This window comes from Thermoascus crustaceus (assembly GCF_041956765.1).
Source record: "Thermoascus crustaceus strain CBS 181.67 unplaced genomic scaffold VTN00scaffold_1, whole genome shotgun sequence".
NCBI classification, from domain to species: domain Eukaryota; kingdom Fungi; phylum Ascomycota; class Eurotiomycetes; order Eurotiales; family Thermoascaceae; genus Thermoascus; species Thermoascus crustaceus.
Genome location: NW_027192527.1, coordinates 595,749 through 619,346, shown reverse-complemented (window position 1 = coordinate 619,346; position 23,598 = coordinate 595,749). Strand labels below are relative to the sequence as shown.

The window sequence follows — 23,598 nt, the reverse complement described above, 5'->3', positions numbered from 1 at the left end:
AAACACGGATCCAAGGGACTGTCGTGAAATGCGGAGGTTTGCGGACTGCGACTGTAGATGGTATCTTTTGCTTGGATCAAACGAGACGCATCATCAGAACGGTCGCAAGATGAGCGGAAGGCTGTATACCGGGTGGAAGAGGCAAAAGGCGAAGATGGACCGCAACAATGGAAGAAGAGCCTCCGTGAATGAGCCGGCCGCGAGCTTGGGCCAGGCCGTTCGGGCGCGCCGCAGCGCAGTTGGTCCCGATGCGGTCACCACAAGACTTTCAGGTTGGGGTCTCGCCTCACTGTTCGGTCAGCTTGTTGATCACTCGCGATTGTCATTGATGGAAACCGTTTGAAGCCGCTCACGAGGACATGTTGTAGATATACCCGTCAAATCTTCTTGCTCTTTTTTGCCACGTTCGTCTTATTTAGCACAGCCTTATACTCTCCGCAGCGGCTCTTTGTCTTTCGCCTAAGAGGGACGGCACCTCACATCCCCGATTGACCGTCTGGACGGCTGGGATACCTACGCGTTAGGACAATGGGAGGCTCCTTGTCACGTTTACTGTCCTTGATCTGGACAAAGAAGGAGATTCGGATTCTGATTTTGGGTCTCGTATGTCGACTTCCCTAAACCCGCGACAAGATGCGGAGAGGGACTTTGCGCTGACAAATGTTTCGCTTTGGTAATGCAGGACAATGCTGGAAAGACTACCCTCCTGTACAGACTGAAGGTATCTGCTAGACTGTGGCATGAGTTTCTCGGAAGAGCATGATAGCTGATCTCCTTAACTCCTGTATCTAGATTGGAGAGGTCGTGACGACAATACCAACAATCGGATTCAACGTCGAATCGGTGACATATAAGAACCTCAACTTTAATGTCTGGGTACGTTGCACCGTTTGAGTCTTACACTGTGGAACGAGCGGGTAGAGAGTGTAGGGATTTCTGGAGCACTGCAGCTAATGGCCGACTCCACGTTCAGGACCTCGGAGGTCAAACGTCCATCCGTCCATACTGGCGATGCTACTATGCCAACACCGCAGCCGTCATCTTCGTCATCGATTCCACCGATATCGACCGATTGGGAACGGCCTCGGATGAGCTAGCTGCCATGCTAAACGAGGAGGAGCTCCGCGATGCAGCACTTCTTGTCTTCGCAAACAAGCAGGATCAGCCTGGAGCTAAGGGTGCCGGTGAGATATCGGAAGCCCTGAAACTAGGAGAACTTCGAGACCGCAACTGGAGCATTGTCGCATGCTCGGCTATTGACGGCAAGGGAATTAATGAAGGCATGGATTGGCTGGTGGTAAGTATTGACTTCTTCGGCCGTCCTTTCCTAAATAAACCGCCGTTGTTTATACTCCCTCGTGATACAATCCTCGTAAAAGTTGATGCTAACTGTATCCGCTTGTATAGCAAACTGTTCAATCAGAAAATGCATGAGCGCGAGCGTCCTTGGTATCATGATAAATTCATTATTAATAACTTCCTCCGACATCTTTTGACATTTTGACCCGCAACCCCTTTTTATCTTTTACAGATTGTCTCGGATCAGACCATAGGTCAGCAGGAATCGTGCTCTTTTTTGTACTGTACATCCACAAGTCTCGATTTGAGAGCCTAACAGGGTTTCTGCTGATGAAACCCGATTTGTTTGCTTCATGTTGGGTTGAAAGAAACTTTTAATGTCCTAGTCAGAATAGATATCTTTTAGTCAAAATGGCATCGGATTCGTTTCCTGGCTATCCATATTACATTCCACGCATCGATAGTATCCGGTTGCGTTCTCTCGGTATAGATGAACCGTTAGTATTATTGTACTTGTGTTTTAGACATGCTGAGATTTGATTTAACATAGGAAGGAAACCTGCTTGTGTGGAACTTCTATAATATTTTATTGGACCATACTCTTAAAGACTCAGAATGAAAATATCCGGAATCGCGCCGGACACAAGGGCCGTCTGTTGCTGAAACGACTAATATAAGTCACACGTTAACTCCAGATAAACTCGGTGTCGATAGTTAATATTCGAAGACTTTTCTGCTCCATTAATCTATTTGTCTCCCTGGCATTGCGTTTTCATTGCCTCGCAAGTGACTTTCGTTTCGTTATGGAGCCGATAGCTGCGATTGATGAGGAAGTGACGAAGCAAAGACACTTCACAAGGTCCAGAACCTCGTATAACCCTTTGGCATTAGGATGTCAATTTTTATCCTTCAGATTTGAAAAATAATCCCTTTTCGCTTACCACCACCTTTCAGGCAGTGATTACCTACCCAAGTTAAAGTAGGTACTATTTAGTACCTACCTAATTCAGGAATATTGACGCCCAAGAGTGAGAATATTTCAACTATCGCAAATATTCCTTTAATGCCACAGAATCATGTTCAGGTAATGTCGAAACTTGCGTAGATTATGGAGAGCTTGGTATCTGCAATACTTTCTCGCTATCGCGTCCTTATCATTTCATGCGTTTCATTATCGGCATGAGTTATCTAAATATCAAGATACGCTTAGGTAATACATGCTGTTTGAGCTTCCATATCTGGGATTTCCTTTGTCGCGTGACAATTAGAGACCTTAGAAAGAGTGGGGAAGGATATGGAGAGATATTTCCCCTCATTAGGTATGCAATGCGCCTGTTGCTCTCTAAAAAGCTCGCTTGATCCCTGTCTGGTGAGTCCAATTCGTAGACCACGACGGTCAGGTTCGACCGCCAATTGTGTACCTATTCCTTCTATATTATTAGATACTTCCTAGACGACTATCTCATCTACCAGCTTTCAATTCAGAGAAACCTCTTGTGAGCCATGGCGATTCCTCAGACTCAAACCGCCGCAGTCCTTCCGCCTACGGGGGCTTCTCCAACGGCGCATGTCCAGATCAGCACCACGCATCCAGTGCCGGTCCCCCAGGATGGAGACTTGCTCATTAAGCTTGAATATTCCGGTGTCTGTCACTCGGATGTACATAGCATCCGTGGGGAAACGCCCATGCTGACGGATGTGGCGGGCCATGAGGGGGTGGGGAAGGTTGTGGGTGGTGAGTTTAGTGATGCTCCGAGGTTCAAAATCGATTGGCCCTAGCTAGATAGCTTGGAATACTATATGACGATCATCGCTGATTCGCTACGTACTCTGTGTAGTTGGCACTGGCGTTGATGAACAGGGGTGGAAAGGAAAGCAAGTTGGTGTTAGGTCAGTTAGTCCCATTCTAACATCTATATTTGGGGGAGTGGATATTCGAGACTGACGCTAGAATATGCATTTTGAATATGAGACAGATGGCTCTACAGTTCCTGTCTGAGCTGCGAAATATGTGCCGTCAACAACACTGCATGTCCAAATCAAAAGAATGCTGGAGCTGTAAGTCCCACACATCGACGCCAATTGATCGTATAATTGACAATCCGTAGAATGTTGCGGGGACCTTTCAGCGTATGGAAGATACAAATAGAAACTCTTAGGAATAATCTTAGGAATAATACATGCAACCTTTCTGACTGGAGCCAGAATATATCGTCGCCCCAGCGAAACATGTCACCAAGATGCCCTCTGAGCTCTCCCCGGATGTCGCTGCACCACTTCTGTGTGGTACGTTTTCAACATTCCCTTGTCATATACCAGTTGGTTACTAATAGGAAACGAAATCCTGCAGCCGGTATTGCAATGTACTCGTCTCTTATGAAGACGAAGACTAGACCTGGTGACTGGCTCGTCCTTCCCGGTGCTGGTGGTGGATTGGGACATATGTAAGACCTCTTTAGCTTTGATGCATGGACTCTGTACTAAGTTCATCATAGGTGCATCCAAATAGCAGTGAAGAAGGGTTTGAAAGTGATTGCAGTTGACAGGTAAATTGACACTGTGTTTCCTATTCGTGTCCATCAATGTATATATCTCTGGGAATAATTACTGATTTCTATTATTTTGCAAAAGTGGCGAAGCAAAGAGGAAGCTCTGTCTCTCTCTGGGCGCAACAAGCTTCTTGGATTACAAGGTTGATGATGTAGAGGCCGGCGTCAAATCACTTACATCCGGTCTCGGTGCACATGCAGTGATATGCACGGCCAACAACGAGCCGGCTTACACCCAGAGCATGCGCATGCTGCGCAACCTAGGTGTCTTGGTTTGTGTCGGTATTCCGAGCGTACCCTTTCGGCTTCCCGCGACACCGTTTGATATGATTGTAAAAGGTAAGGTAGCAGATAGGTGTGCTAGAATTCAGCCCATCTGTCTCACATAAACAGTTATGGCGCTATTCAGATCTTCGCAGATGTAACTGACTATGGTAACAGGTCTTACGATCGTTGGGAATTCTGCGGGAACGGCCCAAGAGATGGATGAGCTGCTGGAAATGGCCGTGGCTGGAGATGTCAAGGCCCATATTGAAGTCTTCGACTTCAATGAGATTGACAATGTCCTCCAGAAGCTCGGGAGATCAGAGATTGATGGAAGAGCGGTCGTGAAGATTCCAGAGTGATGGCGATGTACTCGGGCTTTTCGCTGACGACAAGATTGGTAGGCATACAGAATGCATTGAAGCATATCTGGTTCCAAGCAAGAAAACACAAATACCTATTCATTGGAAGTTCGCAACCAGCAAAGACCGTTCAGGATGGAATGCATACAATCTGTCAGTAAATGCCGCAGGCTCTGTATCTACGTAGCACATAGAATGCCCCATACGCGGGAGGTTCAGAAAGTTGGGATCTTAGCAGTGATCCGGCCGAGGCCCTAAGTTCCCCAACACTGTCTCATGAGAGAGCCACCAATAACCCTAGAAATAGTAATTATAATCGCCAATGCCTAAAGTTAAAAGCTCCTTGCCACCGGACAATCGTCCATGAACCGAGAGAACTCCCGAGAGTCGCCCGAAATTGTCATCTGTATGGATCAGGGGCGCGGCTTTTACAGGACCCTGCTCCTTCCGAGAGAGCCAGGAAAGGGCGGTCGTGAAAATGCGGAATAAATCGTGACTTTCAGGACGTTATTCCACAGACCTGCGTATCACTATCACATCAAGCATGTCTGGGGACCGGAGGACGTAGGAAGACCCGTGCTTTAGTGGGTCCGCGTGCTTGTCCCGCTGGCCTCTCCACTAGGTCGGGGTGTGCAATGGTATCCCGTTGCCATTGGCTCTCACCACCTCCGATCTAAATCTACCCTCAACGACAGCTTCAACTTCAGCTCTTTTTTTCAACGTCTGCACGGACTGTCCTCGTCGGAGCTCCACATCCAGACGATGTCTGCACATGCCATCAGCACGCTCTCTCACTTGATAGACATCCCCTTGCCGCGCTTCCGGGGGGGCGCTTGTGTACGGTCGTTTGTCCCCATGGATTCTACTCAATCCAGCAAAGCCCAGGCACCTAGCAGCCCCGTCCTCTTACTAGCTCCCCATGATCTGAGACGCGAGTGCCGGATGGGGTGATGATCGGTTTACCTGCGCAATGGGGGTGCCCACTCTGTGTCTATCTTATCGCCCAATGCCCATGTGTCTCCCTGATAGGACGTCGTGATGCTATCCTGATCCTTTGCATGACGCCCTCGGACAGAGGGGTCGATGGTGGGGCTCGTGATGCCTTGCCCAGCATGCTTGAAGATGTCCCTTCAAGAAGCGGCCATTTCTCTCTCTCTTCAGTCGTCTGGCGGTGTCTCTTTCTGTCCTCTTTCCACCCTCAGGAAATCCCCTTCCAGAGCACGCAATGAGTCTCATTGACAGTCTCATTGCGGGTTCTCTCCCGGAGAGCATGAGCCTGCCTCATGCTTACATTGCGATCGCCGCTTTCCTTGTCTGTGTGTTTGTCGCGTCTATTATCCTTTTTTCTTTCTCCAAGTCGAAGATCGACACCGACGGCGGGATCTTCACCTATCTCAAGTTTGCCTATGCTAGTTTTCTGAAGCCTCATGAACGAGGAGGCGAGGGTAACCAGCAACATGCTCTGGAGAGCTTCTACAAGACTCAGGTACGACACCCGAGCTTCGGGGTGACTGCAGGGAGCACCTGGCTTACGATGTTCAGGCGTCTGTCTACGATGCCACCCGCAAGCGACTTCTTCGCGGTCGGGAGGATATGCTTGGACTCGCGGCGGCCCAATTGAAGCACAAAGTGGAGAAGAATGAAATCCAGGCTGGAAAGCCAGTGTGGGTTGATGTAAGTTCCCCATTCCTTCCAGATGAGCACCTTACTAATTCATTAGATCGGTGGAGGAACTGGGTATGCTCTAGGAACTCCTTAAAGAATCACAATATTTTAACATTGGAATAGATACAACATCGAGGCGATGGCAGAATTCCTTCCAGTCGACACCTTCTTCTCGCACGTCTACTTGGTTGATCTTTCACCTTCTCTGTGCGACGTCGCGCGTAAACGATTCCAACGACTTGGATGGAAGAATGTCTCTGTTCTCTGCCAGGATGCGCGATCATTCAATCTGTCAAAAGATGGTGTTTCGTCTGAGAAGACCAAATCTGGTGAAGGTGCAGACCTGGTGACTATGAGTTACAGCTTGTCGATGATACCAGGTTGGTATCCCAACTACACCTCCTATCTATCTGATTGCTGACTGGTTCCAGACTATTACAGTGTCGTCGATTCCCTGACTACTCTCTTGAAACCCTCCGGAATCATGGGAGTTTGCGATTTCTACGGTAAGCCAGCAATCTGCGTAATGAAAAAGCAGAGTCTGACATGTGAAAAAAAAGTGCAAAGCATTGTCGACGTGTCATCTCGAAACTACATTGGTGGTGTCTTCAACCGTCATGTCAACTGGCTGGGACGGGCGTTCTGGCGTGCATGGTTCGAAGCCGATCGAGTTAACCTTGAGGCCGCTCGCAGAGATTACCTTGAATACCGCTTCGGAACAGTCATCTCTGCAAGTGAGAGAAATTACCTCCTGGGTGGCATTCCGTACTACATTTTTATTGGCCGTCAGAAGGAAATCGCCCCTAGTCTGTCCAGCCATGATGCCATAGAGAAACTGGATGCATCCTTCACGGAATCACCCTACTTATCGCCTGTTAACCACCGCCAGGAGATGGAAAATGCTGTCGAACAAAGCGCACGCGAAATCCGGTCCAAAGCATACGAATCTGCGGTCATCAATTTGAGCTCGAACCTGCCGCTCCCATCCTCTTTCTACCAGAACCACCACTACCGAATCCACTACAATGACCTGCTGCCGAAACACACGCAATTCCAGAACGAATACATCTACGCCTTCAACTGGGAGGACCCCAGAGTGGATCATAGACTGTTGAATATTGGAAGTGACGATGTTATTCTGGCCATTACCAGTGCGGGTGACAACATTCTGGATTACCTGCAGAAGAGCCCCCGAAGAATCCATGCGGTTGACTTGAATCCGAACCAGAACCATCTTCTTGAGCTCAAGGTCGCGAGTTTCACCGCCTTAGGCTACGAGGACGTCTGGAAGATATTCGGAGAAGGAAAACACCCGAATTTTCGTGAGCTTCTGATCACTCGCCTGAGCCCACACCTTTCCAGCCAAGCCTTCCAATACTGGCTTGATAACACTCATGTTTTCACCTCCCCCTCCGGACATGGACTGTATGAGACTGGTGGATCACGGCACGCCATCAAGATGGTTAGGTACCTGTTCAAAGTGTTTGGCCTGACTGGCCATGTGAAGAAACTCTGTGCAGCTCAAACTCTGAGCGAACAGCGAGAGCTCTGGCCGCGAATCCGCAGTGTCCTGATGAGCAAGCCTCTTCACTGGGCAGTTGTCAGTACGGAGTGGTTTGCATGGAAGGCTGCCGGTGTCCCGCGTAACCAGCGGAATATGATTGTTGACGATTACATCAAGAGAAATGGTCTGACCGATGGCACGAAGAAAGGTGTTAGCGGCCGGGCGATCTGGGAGTATGTTGTTGACACCTTGGACCCGGTGGTCAAGGACACTATGATCAGTGACGACAACTACTTCTACTACCTTTGTCTGCAAGGTCGCTTTTCGAAGAGGTATGGTCAAGTTGCTGGGTATAGTCATACTCTGTGCTAATTCGAACTAGATGTCACCCGACATATCTCACATCCAAGGCGCACGTGAAACTATCGTCTCCCGGCGCTTTCGACGGTCTTCGGATTCACACAGATGAAATCAATGAGGTCATTGCGCGAATCACTCCCGGCACTTTGACCATCGCAGTGGTAAGTCTAATTATTCTCCCGAAAGCCTCAACACATTCACTCACGTTGAGCTAGGTCATGGACTCGATGGACTGGTTCGATCCGAAAGATGATGCGGCAGCACATCAATGCAGAGCCTTGAACCGTGCCCTGAAGATGGGCGGTCGCATTCTATTACGATCTGCCAGCATTGAGCCGTGGTACATGGAACAATTCCAGAAGAACGGCTTTAGCACACGCCGTGTTGGCGCCAGATTCCCTGGGTCGTGTATCGACCGGTAGGTTTTTTTTTCCTGTTGCAAAGCTATCTTCTTTACGGCGACTAACATGTCTCTAGGGTAAACATGTATGCGTCCGCATGGATTTGCACAAAGACGAAGGAGTTGGAACGTCCAACTCAAGGCTCCGGCCAAAGGGCGAACAGCGTGGAACACCTCGAGCTATGAGTTCCTCGCCCTCCGCGTGACTATATATAGGGAAGTTATGATTTCGCATCTCGCCACGTCCTAGAGATATTTCACGGGTTACTATATATATCCCTTCTGTTGCTTCAGTGCATATGATTCTGTCTTGTCTACGAATTCCTGTTGAAATATCTTGCCATTTAAACTTCCTTTGTAAATAGTTTTGGAACTTTCCTGGTTAGAACGAAGCATACGTCAAGATTTTTGGAAGAACTATGGAGCCACAAAAAGAAGCTTTGATGATGAACTGACGGCCTTCAAAATGTACTATTTATATTTTTGGGAGGGCTTTTCTCACCTTGATTTCAATGGCATGGCCAATTTCCCAAAGAATTTTACGGGAACAAAAAACCATTGCATCAAGCTTGTCTACTAATTCTTCTTTTCAACGCAGATCTGCCATTTGGCCGCACTATGGGTTTTTTTGACTTCTTACTCGAAATACTGATGTATCTATCCTAACTTTATGATCCCCATTTCTATCTATGAATATACATATATGTATGGATAACTAGATAAATGCCCTTCGGTTCTACCGATTTATCTATCGCCTGGAAGGAGGCGTGACTACATTGTTCTATTTTTCTTCATTTTACATATATGATGCGAGTACCTGTGGAATCAAGGCTGAAAATGACTTCCAGTGACGCTGTTTACAGTTCATTTCCACCTGCTCCTCCCCAGCAGCATCATATTGCTTTAAGCTTCCTGCACATGACAGAACCCTATCCTGTATCTACCAAGCCTCGACCAATTGATTTCTTCTCTGCTGCCATAGCCGCTCACTCCGCTCACCCTGGCTCATCTTATCTGAACCCACAATTAAACTACTGCCAAAAATAGCTTCTATCACAGCCAGTTTTACCTCTTTATTTTCAACAGAACTGCTCAGGAAACCATACAATAGCTTACTCTAGTCTTTATCTTTCTCTATCTCTCTCTCTTTATTCTGTCTTATTCCTCATTCTTTACTATCTCTCAGCAGAAGCTTTTTAGATTTACATAGCCTGCTAATTAAACACTTCTTCTTATAGCCTTTTTACATATCTCTTTTCCTTCCTGTGTCCTGCTAAACAGGGATGATAAATCAAGCTTCTTTGTATAGCATCTGGCCGTGAACAGTGGGATGTGGATGGGTTTCTCGGAGAGGGAGTCCAGCAATACAGCCGCGTCATATATGCATAGGTCTCAGCACATAAGAATGAAGGCAGACAGCTTTATTTCCCTAGAAAAGAACATATTTCCCGCAGCACTTGAGATGGTAAAAAAAAACCCATAATTGAATCTGAGAAGAGAGTATGAAACATCCTAAGTGTACATTTCTTTGTGACTTCCTCTTATCCCCTTCCCACCAGCCCTACCCCTGAACCTTTTTCCTCCAATTTCTCCACCCTATTCTTCTAAACTATTCCGCGCAAACCGCTCCGGTACGCAATAAGTGCCTATTCTCTGCCCTCTATGGACTCTAGCAAGCACTAGTACTAGACTAGTTGTTATAAACTTAGTTGATTCTATCTGTTGCTGAACCTAGAATAATGTAGGGGTACCCAACTTATCCCCTTGCTGCCCAAAATGTCACACTCCACACTTTGGGAATAGTATCTTTTTGTTGCCATGTCTGGTCGCTTCGATTCTCACTGTGCGTTATCGATAGAGCTATCCCGAGTCCTTCTGGGGCTTTCTGATCTGCGACTCAACTTCCTGAAGTACTAGCTGCTTGGCATGATCATATCCCCTCGAGACGGTTTGTTAGCTTACACGCATGACTTCGGGTGTTTGGGGCTGTATAGGGCGAGGTTGGACTGCGAAGTCTATGTATGCACTTTCGTGTTGCATTGTTCTGCTACAACATAGATTGATTGCTCATCCTTTTAGTGGACATTGAAGTTATGTTGATCCTTTGAAGCGTTATAAACATTATGTCCTCGTTCTGTTGTGGTAGTACTGTTACTATCTTGCTAGCATGATGCCATCAGATGCGTTGCCAGTCTCCACGGGGTGTCTTCGACCTTGAGTTCTTCTAGGTATCGAACATGCGACACATTTAAGGCTCAAGGTCGCGCACAGAGACCTGTTTTACTCCATCCTCCCCAACGTCCGGAAGGTTTGTGTGCTCGCGATGTTGTCTCCTGTGGGCCTCGTAAAGCAGAAGGCACGAGCACTTTGTGCACGTCTGCAAAGGTCAAGCGTTTCTATCTTCACATCCACTCCGCCCCCGCCTTTCAGTCTTGAGCCTGTCATTGTTACTGTAGGGCAACGACACGGACTCAATCCTCAGGACTATTTACACATATTGTGCTGTCAAGCGACGCCTCCTTTTCAGGGTGTATCAGTGCATGGAGGATGTACACTTACCAAAGCCAGGAAAGTTCGGCTAACAGTGGTATGATGCAGAACCATATTCCTACTTCAGCTTTTATTAATTCCCTACGATCGCTGACCGGCTGGTGCCTCGAAACTCGAGATACGCCTTCTTGACTTGCTCCATCCTCAGCCCCTGATTGACGGTCCCCGTGGGAATGACTACTTTCCACGTCGTGAAGGGCCCGATGGCAGCGATGCTGCTCTTCCCCGCCGTGTCGCCGATATAGTGATCGTTCTGGATCGTCTGGCGACTCCAAACATATTCGGATCTCGCATCGTCCAAGGTGACGACCTTTGCGGCGTCGTAATCGAATGAGATCTGCACGTTATCGTGCGAGAAGTCAAAGTTCTGCCTACGATCATCCTTGATGGTCTCTATTCCCAGATGGATGAGGATCACGTTCAGCAGTTTCCGCCCGGAGGCGTCAGTATCGCGGTCCACCCCCAGCAGCCACAGTCGCACCTGGCTGAGCCGGATGTCGATGTAGTCCCCAAACGGGTGATTGGTGCCGTCCGGGTCAATGTTAATGAACGTCGAGTACTCCCTACTCCCCGTGGTGGGAGAGACGATGCTGCCCGTTTTGAGCATGGCGAGCTCGGTCTCGGTGAGTTCGCGAAAGAGTCCCTGCTGTTTGTCGGTGCTGGGCCATGTGTTGCGAACACTCAGCGCGTATCGCTGGAGGCAGTCGCTGAAGGCTCGACGCAAGCGCTCCCGCTCGTTGCTCAGGAAGGCGAAGTCTTGCAGTGGCATCGGGTCCGCCAGCGGCGGTTTCTGCTGCAGGCCCCAGTACCGGATCGCTCGGCTCTGGTTGTTGAGAGCCTCCATGATGCTGAACCGTAAGTCGTCGCGGGCTTTTCGCAGCCAGTACAGGACCGACGGCAGGTTCGGGTCGATGCTGACCGCACCCTTCTGGCCCAGGTTCTTGATCTGTGAGTCGAAGGTCTTCTCCTCGCCGATGGCCTCGAAAAGGAGCTGCAGGGAGGAGTTGTATTCCATCACGGCGGTATTCCGGGTCTGAACCAGTCTCTTGTAGTCATCAATATAGGTGTTGAGGTCGTCTCGACACTCCTTGGGAAATGAGTTTTTATATTCTTTGAAAAGAGCCTTGATCTTCTCGGCGGTCGCGAGGATCTTCACACACTTGGGATCTTCCACCGCGATCGTGTGGTCCCTGCGGGTGGTGAAGGCGTCCTCCAGTGAAGCGATATCACCCCGACATACTTTCAGCTCATCGACGACATAATCCTGCACGGTCTCTTTGTACCTTTCGTCCTTGTAATAGAGGGTAGACTTATACGTATCGACCCCGAACTTCAAAATCTTGAAGAAAGATTTGGCATCCATTGTAGCTTCAGAGAGGGTCGTTAAAGCGTCGAAGATCTTAAAGTAGTCAAACGGGGGATTTCGGAACTTGTTCTTCAAAAGATCAAGCTGATTCTGGATTTGCTCCTTCTTTGCCTTGAGCCGGGGAGTGAAAGCCGCAATCTTATACACTGACATGCTGAGAGGACCATTCTCTGCTGTCAATCTGGCGATCCGAGCCGTTGCGGTATCTTTATTCGACCGCAACGAATCCATCCCTTGCTGAACGAAGCGCTTCGTCGCATTGTTGGCCTCCAAGGCCTTCTCGTAATCAGTAGTAAGGGTTTCTTCCTCTTTCAGCAGACGCAGGGATCGGTCCAGTTCCTCGTCATAAAACTGCACCGACATTCGCGGGACCCAGTTGGGGCTGTGCCCCCACATATCCTGCCCGAGAAGCAAGCGGTTGAGTTTTTTCTCGGCCTGTTCATAGACAGAGCGCAAGGCACTCTCAGGGAATAGAGTCAGTTTCCATTCAGTGGCTAGGTGATGGTAGGCTCCTGCTAAGGGGGACGAATGCTGGTCTCCGAAATTAGCCTCTTTGACAAAGCCCAAGCGGCTTAGCAGTCGCCGGTATAACATTGATGCCCGTTCCTTTTCGGACGGTACGTTGTTAAAGAAGGCCACATCGGCCTGCCGGAGAAGCATCTGGCACTGATCAGGAAATGCGAAAACTTGAGTCGCCTTGAGATCCGCCGCACTGTGGTTCGGATTCATACAGGTGACCTTGACGCTGCCATTCTTTCCCGCTTGGCCATACGCTCCAGGTTTCGCCAGCGCGTGAGAGCTGCTTCCTCCCTGACCACCCTGTCCTGGAGAAAGTGTGAGCGCCAATCTCATAGAAGGACAACAGAGACGTACCAGCATTTGTATGACGGCACTTATACCTGATCTCTCTCTCTAGCTCTTTGGCCTCTGCTGAGAGCTCGAAGGACAGGTCTTCCACTATAGATGTCAGTTTGGAGTCGTCCGGTACTGCCGGGAGATTCTCCGCGAGACAGGCTTCTTTCAACACCGCTTCGATGTCAGCGTCTCGAGGCAATTTCTTGAGGAGTTCAGCAGCACTATCCATGGCCCTGATGGACTCTGTGAGCTGGCTCACACCTGGCGGTTTTACACCTTTGAGATAATTGACGATCATATCCTTTGCTGCACTTGCTGAGTGATTTACCCCAGTGAAGGTGTTCAGATTGTTTAATACGCGAACCAGCGCCTGCTGGAATTTCCAGTACTGCGTGACGACAGATCTTTCGTCGGCACTCAGTCGCTCGGGAACATTATCAGGAAGTTCGATTCCCTTCAGCAACGCCAGGGCTTGCTGGGGCCATGGCTTCTTTTTAAGGTTGGCGACTCCCATGGCAGTTCTTTTGACAGCAGTGCCGAACAAAACTTCGATAGTTCCTATTATAGCATGTTGGTCTGTGCTCACTTTGCATCCTTTGAGTAGTAGTTATCTTTTACCTCCATTTCCCCCTGTCCCGCCTGCACCTCCCGACTTTCCTGTGGCACTGGTATCCCCTCCCTTCCCTCCATCGCCGCCATACGCTTTGATACTGAGATTTTGGATCATCTCCTTCGTCGCATCCTGTACAAACAGCCACACGTCACCGCCAGTTTGACCATCATCCCCTTTGGCCCCATTATCTGCCGCGTTGTTACTCCCGCCTTTTCCCTGATTCCCGGAAACATCGATTATGACGTTCGGAGATATGTCAATTTCAGTACAGTAAAGGCCCAGCTTCTTTCCTGGATATTTCTGAAACGCCTCGATCTTGATCTTCTCGGAGTATATCAGACAAACAGGGGTGTTTACGGTAAAGCTGGAGTCCACAATGTACGGTTGCTCCGAGGCATTGAGAATGACTGTCACGTCTTTCGTGGCAAATTGTGCAAAGGTATCAGTGAAGATCCTTTTTACACGCTTGGGCTCTTCAGGTTTAGTGGTGCCACCAGGCTTAGTGGCGTCACCAGGTTTAGCAGGGTTGCTGTTGGGGGCCATTGTGGTCTGAAAAGTCAGAGCGCAGTAAACGATAAATGGAGGAATGAGACACAGCGAGGTGTGCCAGGGGAATGAAAATGCATGTTTAAGCAGGTTCCAAAGGCGTCTTTTTTGAATGATTTATCAGCACAACTCACCCGGAATGATGGATGTGATCTGATCGATCGCACCCTATGCAGCCAACCAGCGCCCGGCACGTAGGGAACCATCCACACCCTACACGGTCCCTGTGTATATGTCAGATGACATCATGGGAGTAGGTCATGGCCAGCCGCATTCATCACAACCTGCAGTGGTCCTATCTATCCCCCCCACATCTCAGCCAGCCACGTTTTGGGGAAAAGGTCGTAAAAGAACTGGGCAAGTAGTTGAAAAATGTTAGATCTTAGAAAGGTGTGAATTTGATCTTTTCCTGTACCCTCTTCTAAATAAACCCCCTTCACACGGAATTACTGCGCAAGTCAGAGATCAGGGCGTGTTCCGGTCCAAGAATCCAAGATGAAAGACTCCTTCAAAGATCTAGTCGAGAAAATGGATGCCAAGGACACAACGCATCAATGGGATGTCCTGGTGTCGTATGATGAAGACAAGGTCAACGAACTTCTCCAAGCCAATCCTATATCCATCGTGGAAAATTTCCCTGTCTTTACGGGAAGTGCCCTAGCCGAAAATGACGACGATGAAATGGAGGAGCGCAAGTATGAGTTCGAACTCAAACTCATGAGTTCCAGAGTGCAATTCCAAAGCCCTTACGGGTTGGCTCGAGTGATTGGCGACTTAAGGGGCACTTATAAACAAGTTGCCCCTCGCAGTCGAGAGGCGAAGCCAGTCCCTGACGGATATCAGTTGGCGATCGATGTCGATCTTTTCAACGTTGCTGGTACACTCGGCAACAAGATTCCCAAGTCATCTCCGAGCAAGTTGGAGCGGGTGCGAATAAACTACGTCGTGGGTCTGGGAGAGGACCCGGATGCAACTCGTAACATCTGTCTGTCTTTCCAGAATGCGAAAGGCACCATCTTGGGAGGTCCTTCCGACAAGAAAGAGAAGTTGACGGCCGCCGTGAGCGAGGCTCTGAGGGATGGTCTGGAGACGGCATTGAGACGGGATATCAAGGACCATTTCATCACCGGGGTCACCAGGCGCGTTAACGACCCTAGCTTGATCGTCTTACAGCCAACCTCCTTTTGCTTTTCGGTCATTCCTCGTGATGAGCCCAACAACGTCCCTGGCACTCTTCTCATGTGGATCGGGGTCCGTGGGGGGCCTGAGAATGGGAAGAAGCCCAGTGGACAAACCATCCTTAGCTTTGAGCCCGACGGCAAAGCTGCGTGCCCTATTCCTGAAAGCTGCTCTGCAAGTATCATCTTCAGTCACGATCTGATTGCGAGAGCCTTTTTCGCTGTAAGCATCTGTCAAATCCCCGGAAGACGCACTAACTGACATTTGGCGTTCGATCAGCCCAACCTCGCAAATGCCTTCGATGATCTCAAGGTCACATCTACTAAAGGCGTAGGTGAGGCGATATATTGATTGACTCGAAGCACTATGAGCATTGCTGACACCTTCGGTATTGATGGCAGCTGGAATGACCTTTACTGGGAAGCTGAAGTCGGAGGGCGTGGAAATCGAGAGATTCACTGACCAGTTATCCACATACGGCGGTTGGACAATCTGCCACTGTGACGGACTTCGGTTTTCAACAGACACTCCCGCGACTGACATCACAGTCAAATCCGGAATCGTGACATCGAGCGAGGATGCGGTTCTCGTGAGCTACACCAGTAAGCCACAGACTGCTAATTGGATGAGTAACACCACACTTTACCCTCTTCCTCCTGAGCCCCCCAAGATCACAGTAACAAGGGGAGCTGTCGATTTGACTTTCTCCTGGAAATCCAGAGGCAAATGGGAGTGTGAAAATGACACTCACCCAAATCTGCTTCAACTCAAGTTTACAGATGACCCAAAGTGGGTCGTGAAATACAAGGGAGAAGAGCCTAACTGGTGGCAAAACCTCCTTGGCATTGGAGGTACGGTTCCAGAGCATTACACAAGACTGGAGGTCCCTGCCCCAAAGGTCAATCTGGAGATGAAAGCGTTGGAATATTTCCTCACCACCAATCTGTTATTCCCGGGGAAACATGTCTTTCATGCACATCCCTTGACTGTGGAGAACAAAGATAAGAAGGGCCTGGCAGTGCCTCGTGACTTAATTCTGACTGGTGATATCAAGATGGCCGCGTGAGCCATCCACTCAGTACGTGGACTGCATTATGGTAATGTCAAAAAGAAGGGTTTGCAGGCATATCAGTGTTGTATTCACCTAAGCTGAATTTCCTGATCGATGATTCTTCTCAAGTAGGTACCACATTGTCGCTTCCATTCTCCGCCCCTATTCCTGTTCCTGCTTAGCGTGAAACGGACATCCATGCTACCTGTAAGGAAGTTCCAGTCATCCTATCATCTACTCCAAGAGGATTACTGCCCCCTGAGCTCTGGCCAATTCACTTTTTTAGCGATAGAGCTTGACATTCTTCGGCAGCTCAATTCTAGGCACTCTACTGAATGGCATGATGGGCCAGGTTAGATTACGATGATTCCCGTCCGTAATTTATCGCGACCAGTAAGACCGATCTGACCTGTTTCCGCATTTGTATCAAATTGACTGCAACGAAAGAGAATCCTCTTATACAATAGGTAATCTATTTGGATTCACATGGTCTATATCCTCAGCCAAAGATAGCAAAGAAATGGTCAATGCTTCTCTTTAAACAACGTAATACTCTATGCATGGTTTTGCAGGCGCGTGAAAAATTCGGGGGAATTTTTTTATCCTTCCTAATACCAGCCAGGATCATAACTGGACATGACATCAAAGGCAACGGCTATTCATTGTTCACCACGAGGAGAGGAGCGCTGAAAAGGGAAGCGATAGACGAAGCATACCCATGTTGGTGAGACAAAGATATTGGCATACTGGCATTCAAACTAGTTCATAGAGCATTAATTACTTCATACTCGATCGAACCGCGACTAGAAAAATACACCAATGAAGACAAGATTAAGGGTGTAACATAATAGCCGGCCAACCGCCAAAACGAACCCCGGTAGCTGTTAACCAACCCAACAGAACCCATCTGAAGGTATCCATGTTGTTGTGATCTTGCCCGAGCCCGCCAGAAAAAAAAAGATTCTCAATAACCGTACACAATACCCGCATTCTTCGAGAAACCACATAGAAAAACAGGAGGGTATGAAACACAAACTATTGGTATCTTATCCCTGCCTTTCTGTATTGGGTATGGATGATCATCTCAAAAAAAAGCTCTCTCCGCAGGTTGCTGCATTGGGTATGGATTAAAAAAATGCTAATGCTGTAAGACCGGAATCAATACTCACAAAGGAAATTCGTCAGGTTATCAGATAAATATCGTATGATGAAATAAAGTGCGGGAGATTCGGGTAGTGGGCAAAGGGGGAGAAAGGGAGAAAGGACAATTTCTCACGGAAGCACGCTTAGGAATTATGATTGGCGAGAAGTCGGCGGAGTGATGGTGATGAATAAAGATGAAGAGACGTAACGGTTCAAGCGGCGACTTCCGGCGTCGGATTGCTGTTTGGGTGATTGGATGATTCGGAGACTCCCTGACCTCTACAGAGAGGACAAGAATTTCGTCCTGTTGTCAACCACTCATCTATGCAATCCTTGTGGTAAATGTGCTTGCACTTAGCCAGCTGCCTGACTTCCTCAGCTGCCTCGTAATCACTCAGACAGATTAAGCACCGTTCATTCTCCGGAATCTGAATGGTTTCTGCACCATCCAGAGCCTCAGCCACTAGCGAACCGGCGTACTCAACGAGCCGGAATAGCCCGCCAGCTGAAGAGACATCTTCCTGAGAGGCAACCGGCGGTTTAGCTGGACCGAGGAGTGATGAGAGCAAGAGCATATCTTCGTAAGTGGGGTTGTCTGTGAAGAGACTTGGGGTTGCGAATGCCGGATGGTTCTCCGAGAGATTCGTCCCCACGACGTATATCAGCCAGCTTCGACCTCCAGAAGGTGGTGCATTGTCTGGTTCAACAACACCATTGCGTCTCGCAGCGCCCGAGCCAAGATCGCGATGACGAGCAAATTCAGAGTCGCTCCGACGTCGCTGGCGGGCAGTGTTGAACGGGGTGTTCTCAGCTGGCTCTGGTTGCCTCTGAGGATCCTCAGGGAGCTGAGGCGGAATGCTAGGAGAGATAGCGGATGCCGAAGAAGGCCTTCGGCTTGGCGTCGTGGCCCCCGAGGATACCGCAGACAGGCCTGCAGGAGTAGATGGTGGCGGGTGAGGTCCCGGCGGACTCTCAGACAATACAGTAGGAAGTGAAGACGAAAGCCCACTTGAAGGACTGGCTTCAGATGGCCTTCGCGAAATATTCGAGGCCCCTTGTTCGTGCTGGCTGTCATTTGAGGTCAAAGGGTTCGTACCTTCCATGAAATGTCGACGAGGAGAGAATCTGGATGGAGCATCAGCACGTCGGAGCAAGTCTCCACTACTGGCTTGATTTGGCAACACGTTGCTCGGTGGTACAAGTGGCAGACCGAGCAGAGTGTCCAAGCCGGGCCTCGCGTCGTTGTGCTGATCCCTGCCAATTCCATTGTTTGAGGGGACTGACCTTACTCCCACGACAACTAACGTAACAGTTCTTCCGTCAGTCCCTTCTCCGGATGGCTCATCAATGTCCATCCGATCTGTGCGGCTACCCTGTTCATCCGACTGGGACGTCGGTCGCTCGTGGGCAGTGGAATTGGCAGGGTTTTCATTGTTGACGAAGCGAAACACTCTCAAGAAGTTAACCGGGGGCGGATCCACATCGCGGGCGGAATTTTGTGCCCCATCTGCTCCGGAGGCGTTCGCATGCGTAGATGTCACATGTTGTAGACTCTGTATGAAGTTCTCAAGCGATCCATCAAGGCCGTCATTGCCTAGAGACTGAACGTTGGGGAGCGCAGGTCCAGCAGTGCCAGAGAGCTGAGCTGCAATAGCAGCAGCGGCCAGCTGAAGAACGCGTGACAAAGGAGTCTGCTCATCACGTCGAAGCATACGTGATGACCGCGCCCGCAACACTCCAGGGAGACGCCGTACACCGTTCATGCCTTGAGAGGGTCGCGATGAAGATGACATCGGGGATACTGGACGTGGGTTCCGCATCGCAGGCTCGACTGAGTCAAGTTCATGAGGTGTATCATAATCCATACGGGTATCCATAGATCCCAGCGAAGGGAGAAAGTGGTCAGAATCTTCTGGAAAAGTCGATCGCGAGGGTCGTCGAGGTGGCGTCCTAGGAGCCTGACTGGAAGGTGGCGGAGACGGTTGGCCAAAGATCTGGGAGATCGGGGTAGACAGGGAGTTGCGGACTCGACTCAGTCGTCGCGCACTTCGGCGCCAGGTTCCTCGACCGGAATCGGAAACCTGCTCGTTAGATGAGTCGAGATATGTAGGATTTGGAGGAGAGTCAGGCATCAACGCTGCGTCTCCTCGAGGAAGTGGGTATGGCCCCCGGATGGAACGCCGCCTCGTGATTCCTCTCGACCCAAGTGAGAAACGACTAGAAGTGCCCTCAGATCTTGACATGGACCTCGAGAGAATCCCGTTGCGATGGGCATGACCTTCCGCAGGAGTTTCCTCCTCGCTGTTGAGCAATCCCCGTATCACGGAATTTGGTAATATCCGAGAACCCAATCTCGACATGGTCGACTGTCTCCTCCCCGTCAGGCGGGCGAGGGATGCACGGTTGTCAGGATAACCCACTTCCACAAAGGGCCGATTATGTTGCTCATAAGCTCTCGTCTGTTCCGATTCCGCTTGACCGGCAGCTGGAATCGTAGACGACTGCCACATGTTTGGCTGTGAAAAAGCTGGCTGCTCTGAAGCTGAGTTGTTAATTGTGTTCGTGTTCGTCTCGTCTCCCGCAGAGGGAGGCGAGTTGTGCCTTCCAGAATGTTCTGCCATGTCTTCGTTGTTCACGCCACCATCATCTCCATTGTTAAGTTCTTGTGGGAGCAAGGAAAACTGTGCACTATTGCCGCGGCGTTGATCCCGTTGTGTTGATGAGGTTTGTCCCATAGTAACTGGCGTAGGATCGGGAGGCAAGGACGAGGGGCCGGTCACGAGTTCAGGCACCGTTTGTTGCCATGGAAGAAGACACGGGATTAAATATAGGATCCCTCAAACTGGAGGCAACAATTAAAATTAGACTCGCGGGACAAAGCCGTCTGGCAAGGAGGTAGCCGCTTAAGAGCACTTAGTGAAGCGTGGTTTAGGTCGGTAGGACGTACCCGAGAACGGTATGATTCAGTGATCCGACTACTGAGCCAAAACACAGTGGCTCTCTAGAATTCACGGTGACAAGATCCTCAGCTATTCACCTGACCGTAAGCAGAGGGAGTGGCTGCGACCGGACGTAACAGGACGTTCTATTGGATAGCAGCCAGTTGTCGTTATCTGCCGACCGATACACGTCGAGTGCCCTCAGTGAGCTGTAGGAAGGCGGAGTTATCGAGCAGCTTCGATGTAGATGCCGTGGCAAGCAGGTTGGTTGTGGAGGAGCCCGACCGATGTTTGGAGGTGCAGTGGAGGGAGAAAGGAAACTTGGGCAGCGAGTTGTTGGGTTGTCGCGGTCGAAAGGGTGGAGGTGATGATGTCGCAGGGTCGCAGTCGTAGGCTTGCTAATAGAGCATAGGGAGACGGAGAGCAGAGTTTAGGAACCGGCAGTGTCGAGCCACGGCAAGGTGAAACACAGCAGGGTCCACCAGATGAGCCTTGGGATAGGCCCTTTTCAAGCTGTTCCCTGTGTACTGAGTAGGAAGCAGAGAGAGAGAGAGAGAGAGAGGAGGGAGAGAGGGAGCAGAGCTTCGACAGTGGGGAGGACGAGGAAGTGATGATGATGGCGGCTGTTGGGCCAAGCGATCGGTGATCTGCCGCTGTGGAGGATCTGTAGGAAGACCTCGGGACGCTCGTAGGGCGCGCTCTCGGGGCTGGTAGGGAGCAGGTTTAGGGGCCTCTCGGGGCGTGTAGGGATCTCTAGGACCTAGGGTTCTAGGCATTCCAGGGACCGCCGCACGCTTCCAGGGTCTGCCGGCGGGTCGCCCGCGCATCCGTCTTCGTGGCTGTTTGTTCGGTTTGTGCCCACCAGATCGGAAGCGGCGGGGCCTCTGCGCCGCCAGATCTGATCAGCTTCATTTCTCGTCCGTACAAGCTGCGCTCGTGCGGCTGCTCCTGTTGTGGTTTAGTTCGCAGCAGCCTGCTAGCTCTGTGCGCATGCGGCGTGCGCACTGCCCCTACTTAGACACTGCTATTATTGTTCCTGAAGTTGACGTGGGCAAGCTTGTCAGCGCGACTTTTCCACAATAATACGAAAGAGACGCAGTTTAACGGTTCCGCGAACAGTTTTGTGGCCTGGCTGTTTGGCATGCTTGCTAATAGCGCTGCAATAGTCAAGGTTCTAGCTTCTCAGCTCGTGTCGCCGCTCTTACAATGATGCTTGATTCCAATTCGTGCCGTGGTTAAGCGCGCTCTCTTCATGACTTCTGGCCCCTCAGCTTCGTTATTCTCGCTGCCACTTGCCCAATGGCAGCAGCCGCAGAGCAACCGTATAGCCAAGTACGAGCCTAGGAAACGGAGGAGAAAAGTGGACGACTGGGGCGACGAGGACGACATCGAAGGCGAAACCACAGATGCGACATCGGCCCCCGAAACAGTTGGGTCTTTCCTGGTGTTGTCCCCCGATGAAGCCCATCAATACCGGATTGCTGGCCTGCCGTTTGACCAGGAGTTGCCGGGCGGCAATTTCCCACACGCTGCTCCCAAGGAAGAAACATCAAGCAGGACAACCAAGAAGAGCATAGACACAGAACTGTCCTCTCTCTCCCCTCCGATATACGTTCCCCAGTCCGCTGCCCAGCAAGGCAATCTTCGGCTTCAGCATCTAGCGGTTATCACGGCAATTCTACACCGCTGCCTCCTGGAAGGCGATTATATCCGTGCTGGAAGGGCATGGGGCTTAATTCTACGAGAAGAGTTTGCGGGGCATCCTATCGATGTACGGAACGAATCCAGATGGGGAATAGGCGCTGAGATACTGCTTCGTCGAGATCGCCAAATATCTCAACAAGCAGCTGGCTTGCGGGGCGGAAACGCGCAAACCGGTCCCAAATCATGGTTTACAAGGAAAGGGTTTGAAGATGCCAAAGAATATTACGAGAAACTCATTCTTCAATATCCATATCGGAAGGCTGCGCCGGATGCTATAAGCTCGCTTGATTTCTACCCTGCCATGTTTGGCCTCTGGATATACGTTGTCCAAGAAGAAAGTAATGTCGCTAGGGAAGCGTTGCAACATCATGACGAAGAGTCTGATGGGGCCTCCTCAGAGGAGGACGATGTCATGTCTGGGTCTGAGCTTTCTCCGAAGAGAGGGAAGAGGAGACAAAGACTCATTGCGGAAATCAGAGCCAAAGAGTTGGAGCAAGCGCAGCAGATTGCAGGGCGGATGGATGAACTAATGGTATCCCCTCCGTACTCTGACAGCCCAGACCTATTGAGACTCCGGGGGATGCTGTCACTTTGGATCGGTGACCTCTTCGTGTTATCATTGCCTCAGGAAAACGATGACAGAGATTTACAGAGCGATCCGGGGTCTATTTCTCCGGATGAATTGCCAGAATCGATCCAGGCGAGACGGGAGCAGAGACTTGCCATGGAGAAAAAAGACATCGAGCTGAAGAAGTCAAGAGAGTTCTTTGAGAAGGCAAAGCAGCGCGGTAAAGGCGTTGCTCATTCTCTTGAAGACTTTCACATTGATGATGCTCTAGGCTGACATGCCGTGAGGACCATGCGCTACTGATTCTTAACACCTGATATATGGTGTGACCGGTAGCACTTAGCGACTGTGTTCTTTTCCCCATACCATAACCGATTTCGGGAATGGATTGATCAGACTAACACAGGACCTCGTGTTCTATCTGGTCGCAGTATTGGCGTCGCTGTTGATCGTCACCGGAGGATCTCTCTGGGAGTTTGTCGGTCGATCCTACCGCAACGCTCTGCGCCCTGTTTCCGGATGATCTAGTCTCAGAAGAGCTGGGACACAGCTTTGAGAGAATTGTATCACCGCATCTGAGGGTCAAACTTGGCGGTGGAGGTCTGTGGCAGCCATTAAGATTAAGGGCTGAAGGTCTTTGGACCATAGAACAAACAGACAGACGTATCGATGATATCCATG

The 23,598-nt window shown here is 50.0% G+C and overlaps 9 protein-coding genes across 9 annotated transcripts; 5 read left to right on the top strand and 4 right to left on the bottom strand.

The window, feature by feature from the left end:
- Positions 1-93: 93 nt before the first annotated feature.
- VTN00DRAFT_214 (uncharacterized protein) lies at positions 94-361 on the bottom strand (the record flags this gene model as incomplete). The annotated part of the gene is made up of 2 exons (XM_069428325.1): positions 94-289; positions 354-361. 2 exons carry the CDS (start codon positions 359-361, stop codon positions 94-96), a joined length of 204 nt encoding a protein of 67 aa, XP_069290922.1.
- Positions 362-528: 167 nt separating this feature from the next.
- Positions 529-1,434, top strand: VTN00DRAFT_213 (uncharacterized protein; the record flags this gene model as incomplete). Its single annotated transcript, XM_069428314.1, has 5 exons — positions 529-603; positions 683-721; positions 793-876; positions 974-1,297; positions 1,408-1,434. 5 exons carry the CDS (start codon positions 529-531, stop codon positions 1,432-1,434), a joined length of 549 nt encoding a protein of 182 aa, XP_069290921.1.
- A 1,368-nt stretch (positions 1,435-2,802) lies between these two features.
- On the top strand, positions 2,803-4,474 carry VTN00DRAFT_212 (uncharacterized protein; the record flags this gene model as incomplete). Its single annotated transcript, XM_069428303.1, has 9 exons — positions 2,803-3,034; positions 3,138-3,189; positions 3,276-3,357; positions 3,408-3,429; positions 3,505-3,585; positions 3,650-3,743; positions 3,795-3,845; positions 3,931-4,187; positions 4,290-4,474. The coding sequence occupies 9 exons, from the start codon at positions 2,803-2,805 to the stop codon at positions 4,472-4,474; spliced, it is 1,056 nt and encodes a 351-aa protein (XP_069290920.1).
- A 1,225-nt stretch (positions 4,475-5,699) lies between these two features.
- VTN00DRAFT_211 (uncharacterized protein) lies at positions 5,700-8,589 on the top strand (the record flags this gene model as incomplete). The annotated part of the gene is made up of 8 exons (XM_069428292.1): positions 5,700-5,960; positions 6,017-6,148; positions 6,195-6,211; positions 6,263-6,519; positions 6,571-7,975; positions 8,026-8,164; positions 8,219-8,421; positions 8,481-8,589. 8 exons carry the CDS (start codon positions 5,700-5,702, stop codon positions 8,587-8,589), a joined length of 2,523 nt encoding a protein of 840 aa, XP_069290919.1.
- A 2,437-nt stretch (positions 8,590-11,026) lies between these two features.
- On the bottom strand, positions 11,027-14,330 carry VTN00DRAFT_210 (uncharacterized protein; the record flags this gene model as incomplete). The annotated part of the gene is made up of 3 exons (XM_069428281.1): positions 11,027-13,143; positions 13,193-13,732; positions 13,793-14,330. The coding sequence occupies 3 exons, from the start codon at positions 14,328-14,330 to the stop codon at positions 11,027-11,029; spliced, it is 3,195 nt and encodes a 1,064-aa protein (XP_069290918.1).
- Positions 14,331-14,828: 498 nt separating this feature from the next.
- On the top strand, positions 14,829-16,930 carry VTN00DRAFT_209 (uncharacterized protein; the record flags this gene model as incomplete). The annotated part of the gene is made up of 4 exons (XM_069428269.1): positions 14,829-15,734; positions 15,792-15,846; positions 15,914-16,574; positions 16,876-16,930. 4 exons carry the CDS (start codon positions 14,829-14,831, stop codon positions 16,928-16,930), a joined length of 1,677 nt encoding a protein of 558 aa, XP_069290917.1.
- A 988-nt stretch (positions 16,931-17,918) lies between these two features.
- On the bottom strand, positions 17,919-20,441 carry VTN00DRAFT_208 (uncharacterized protein; the record flags this gene model as incomplete). The annotated part of the gene is made up of 2 exons (XM_069428258.1): positions 17,919-18,831; positions 18,991-20,441. The coding sequence occupies 2 exons, from the start codon at positions 20,439-20,441 to the stop codon at positions 17,919-17,921; spliced, it is 2,364 nt and encodes a 787-aa protein (XP_069290916.1).
- A 602-nt stretch (positions 20,442-21,043) lies between these two features.
- On the bottom strand, positions 21,044-21,472 carry VTN00DRAFT_207 (uncharacterized protein; the record flags this gene model as incomplete). The annotated part of the gene is made up of 1 exon (XM_069428247.1): positions 21,044-21,472. The coding sequence occupies one exon, from the start codon at positions 21,470-21,472 to the stop codon at positions 21,044-21,046; it is 429 nt and encodes a 142-aa protein (XP_069290915.1).
- Positions 21,473-21,897: 425 nt separating this feature from the next.
- VTN00DRAFT_206 (uncharacterized protein) lies at positions 21,898-23,193 on the top strand (the record flags this gene model as incomplete). Its single annotated transcript, XM_069428236.1, has 1 exon — positions 21,898-23,193. The coding sequence occupies one exon, from the start codon at positions 21,898-21,900 to the stop codon at positions 23,191-23,193; it is 1,296 nt and encodes a 431-aa protein (XP_069290914.1).
- Between the last annotated feature and the right edge of the window lie 405 nt (positions 23,194-23,598).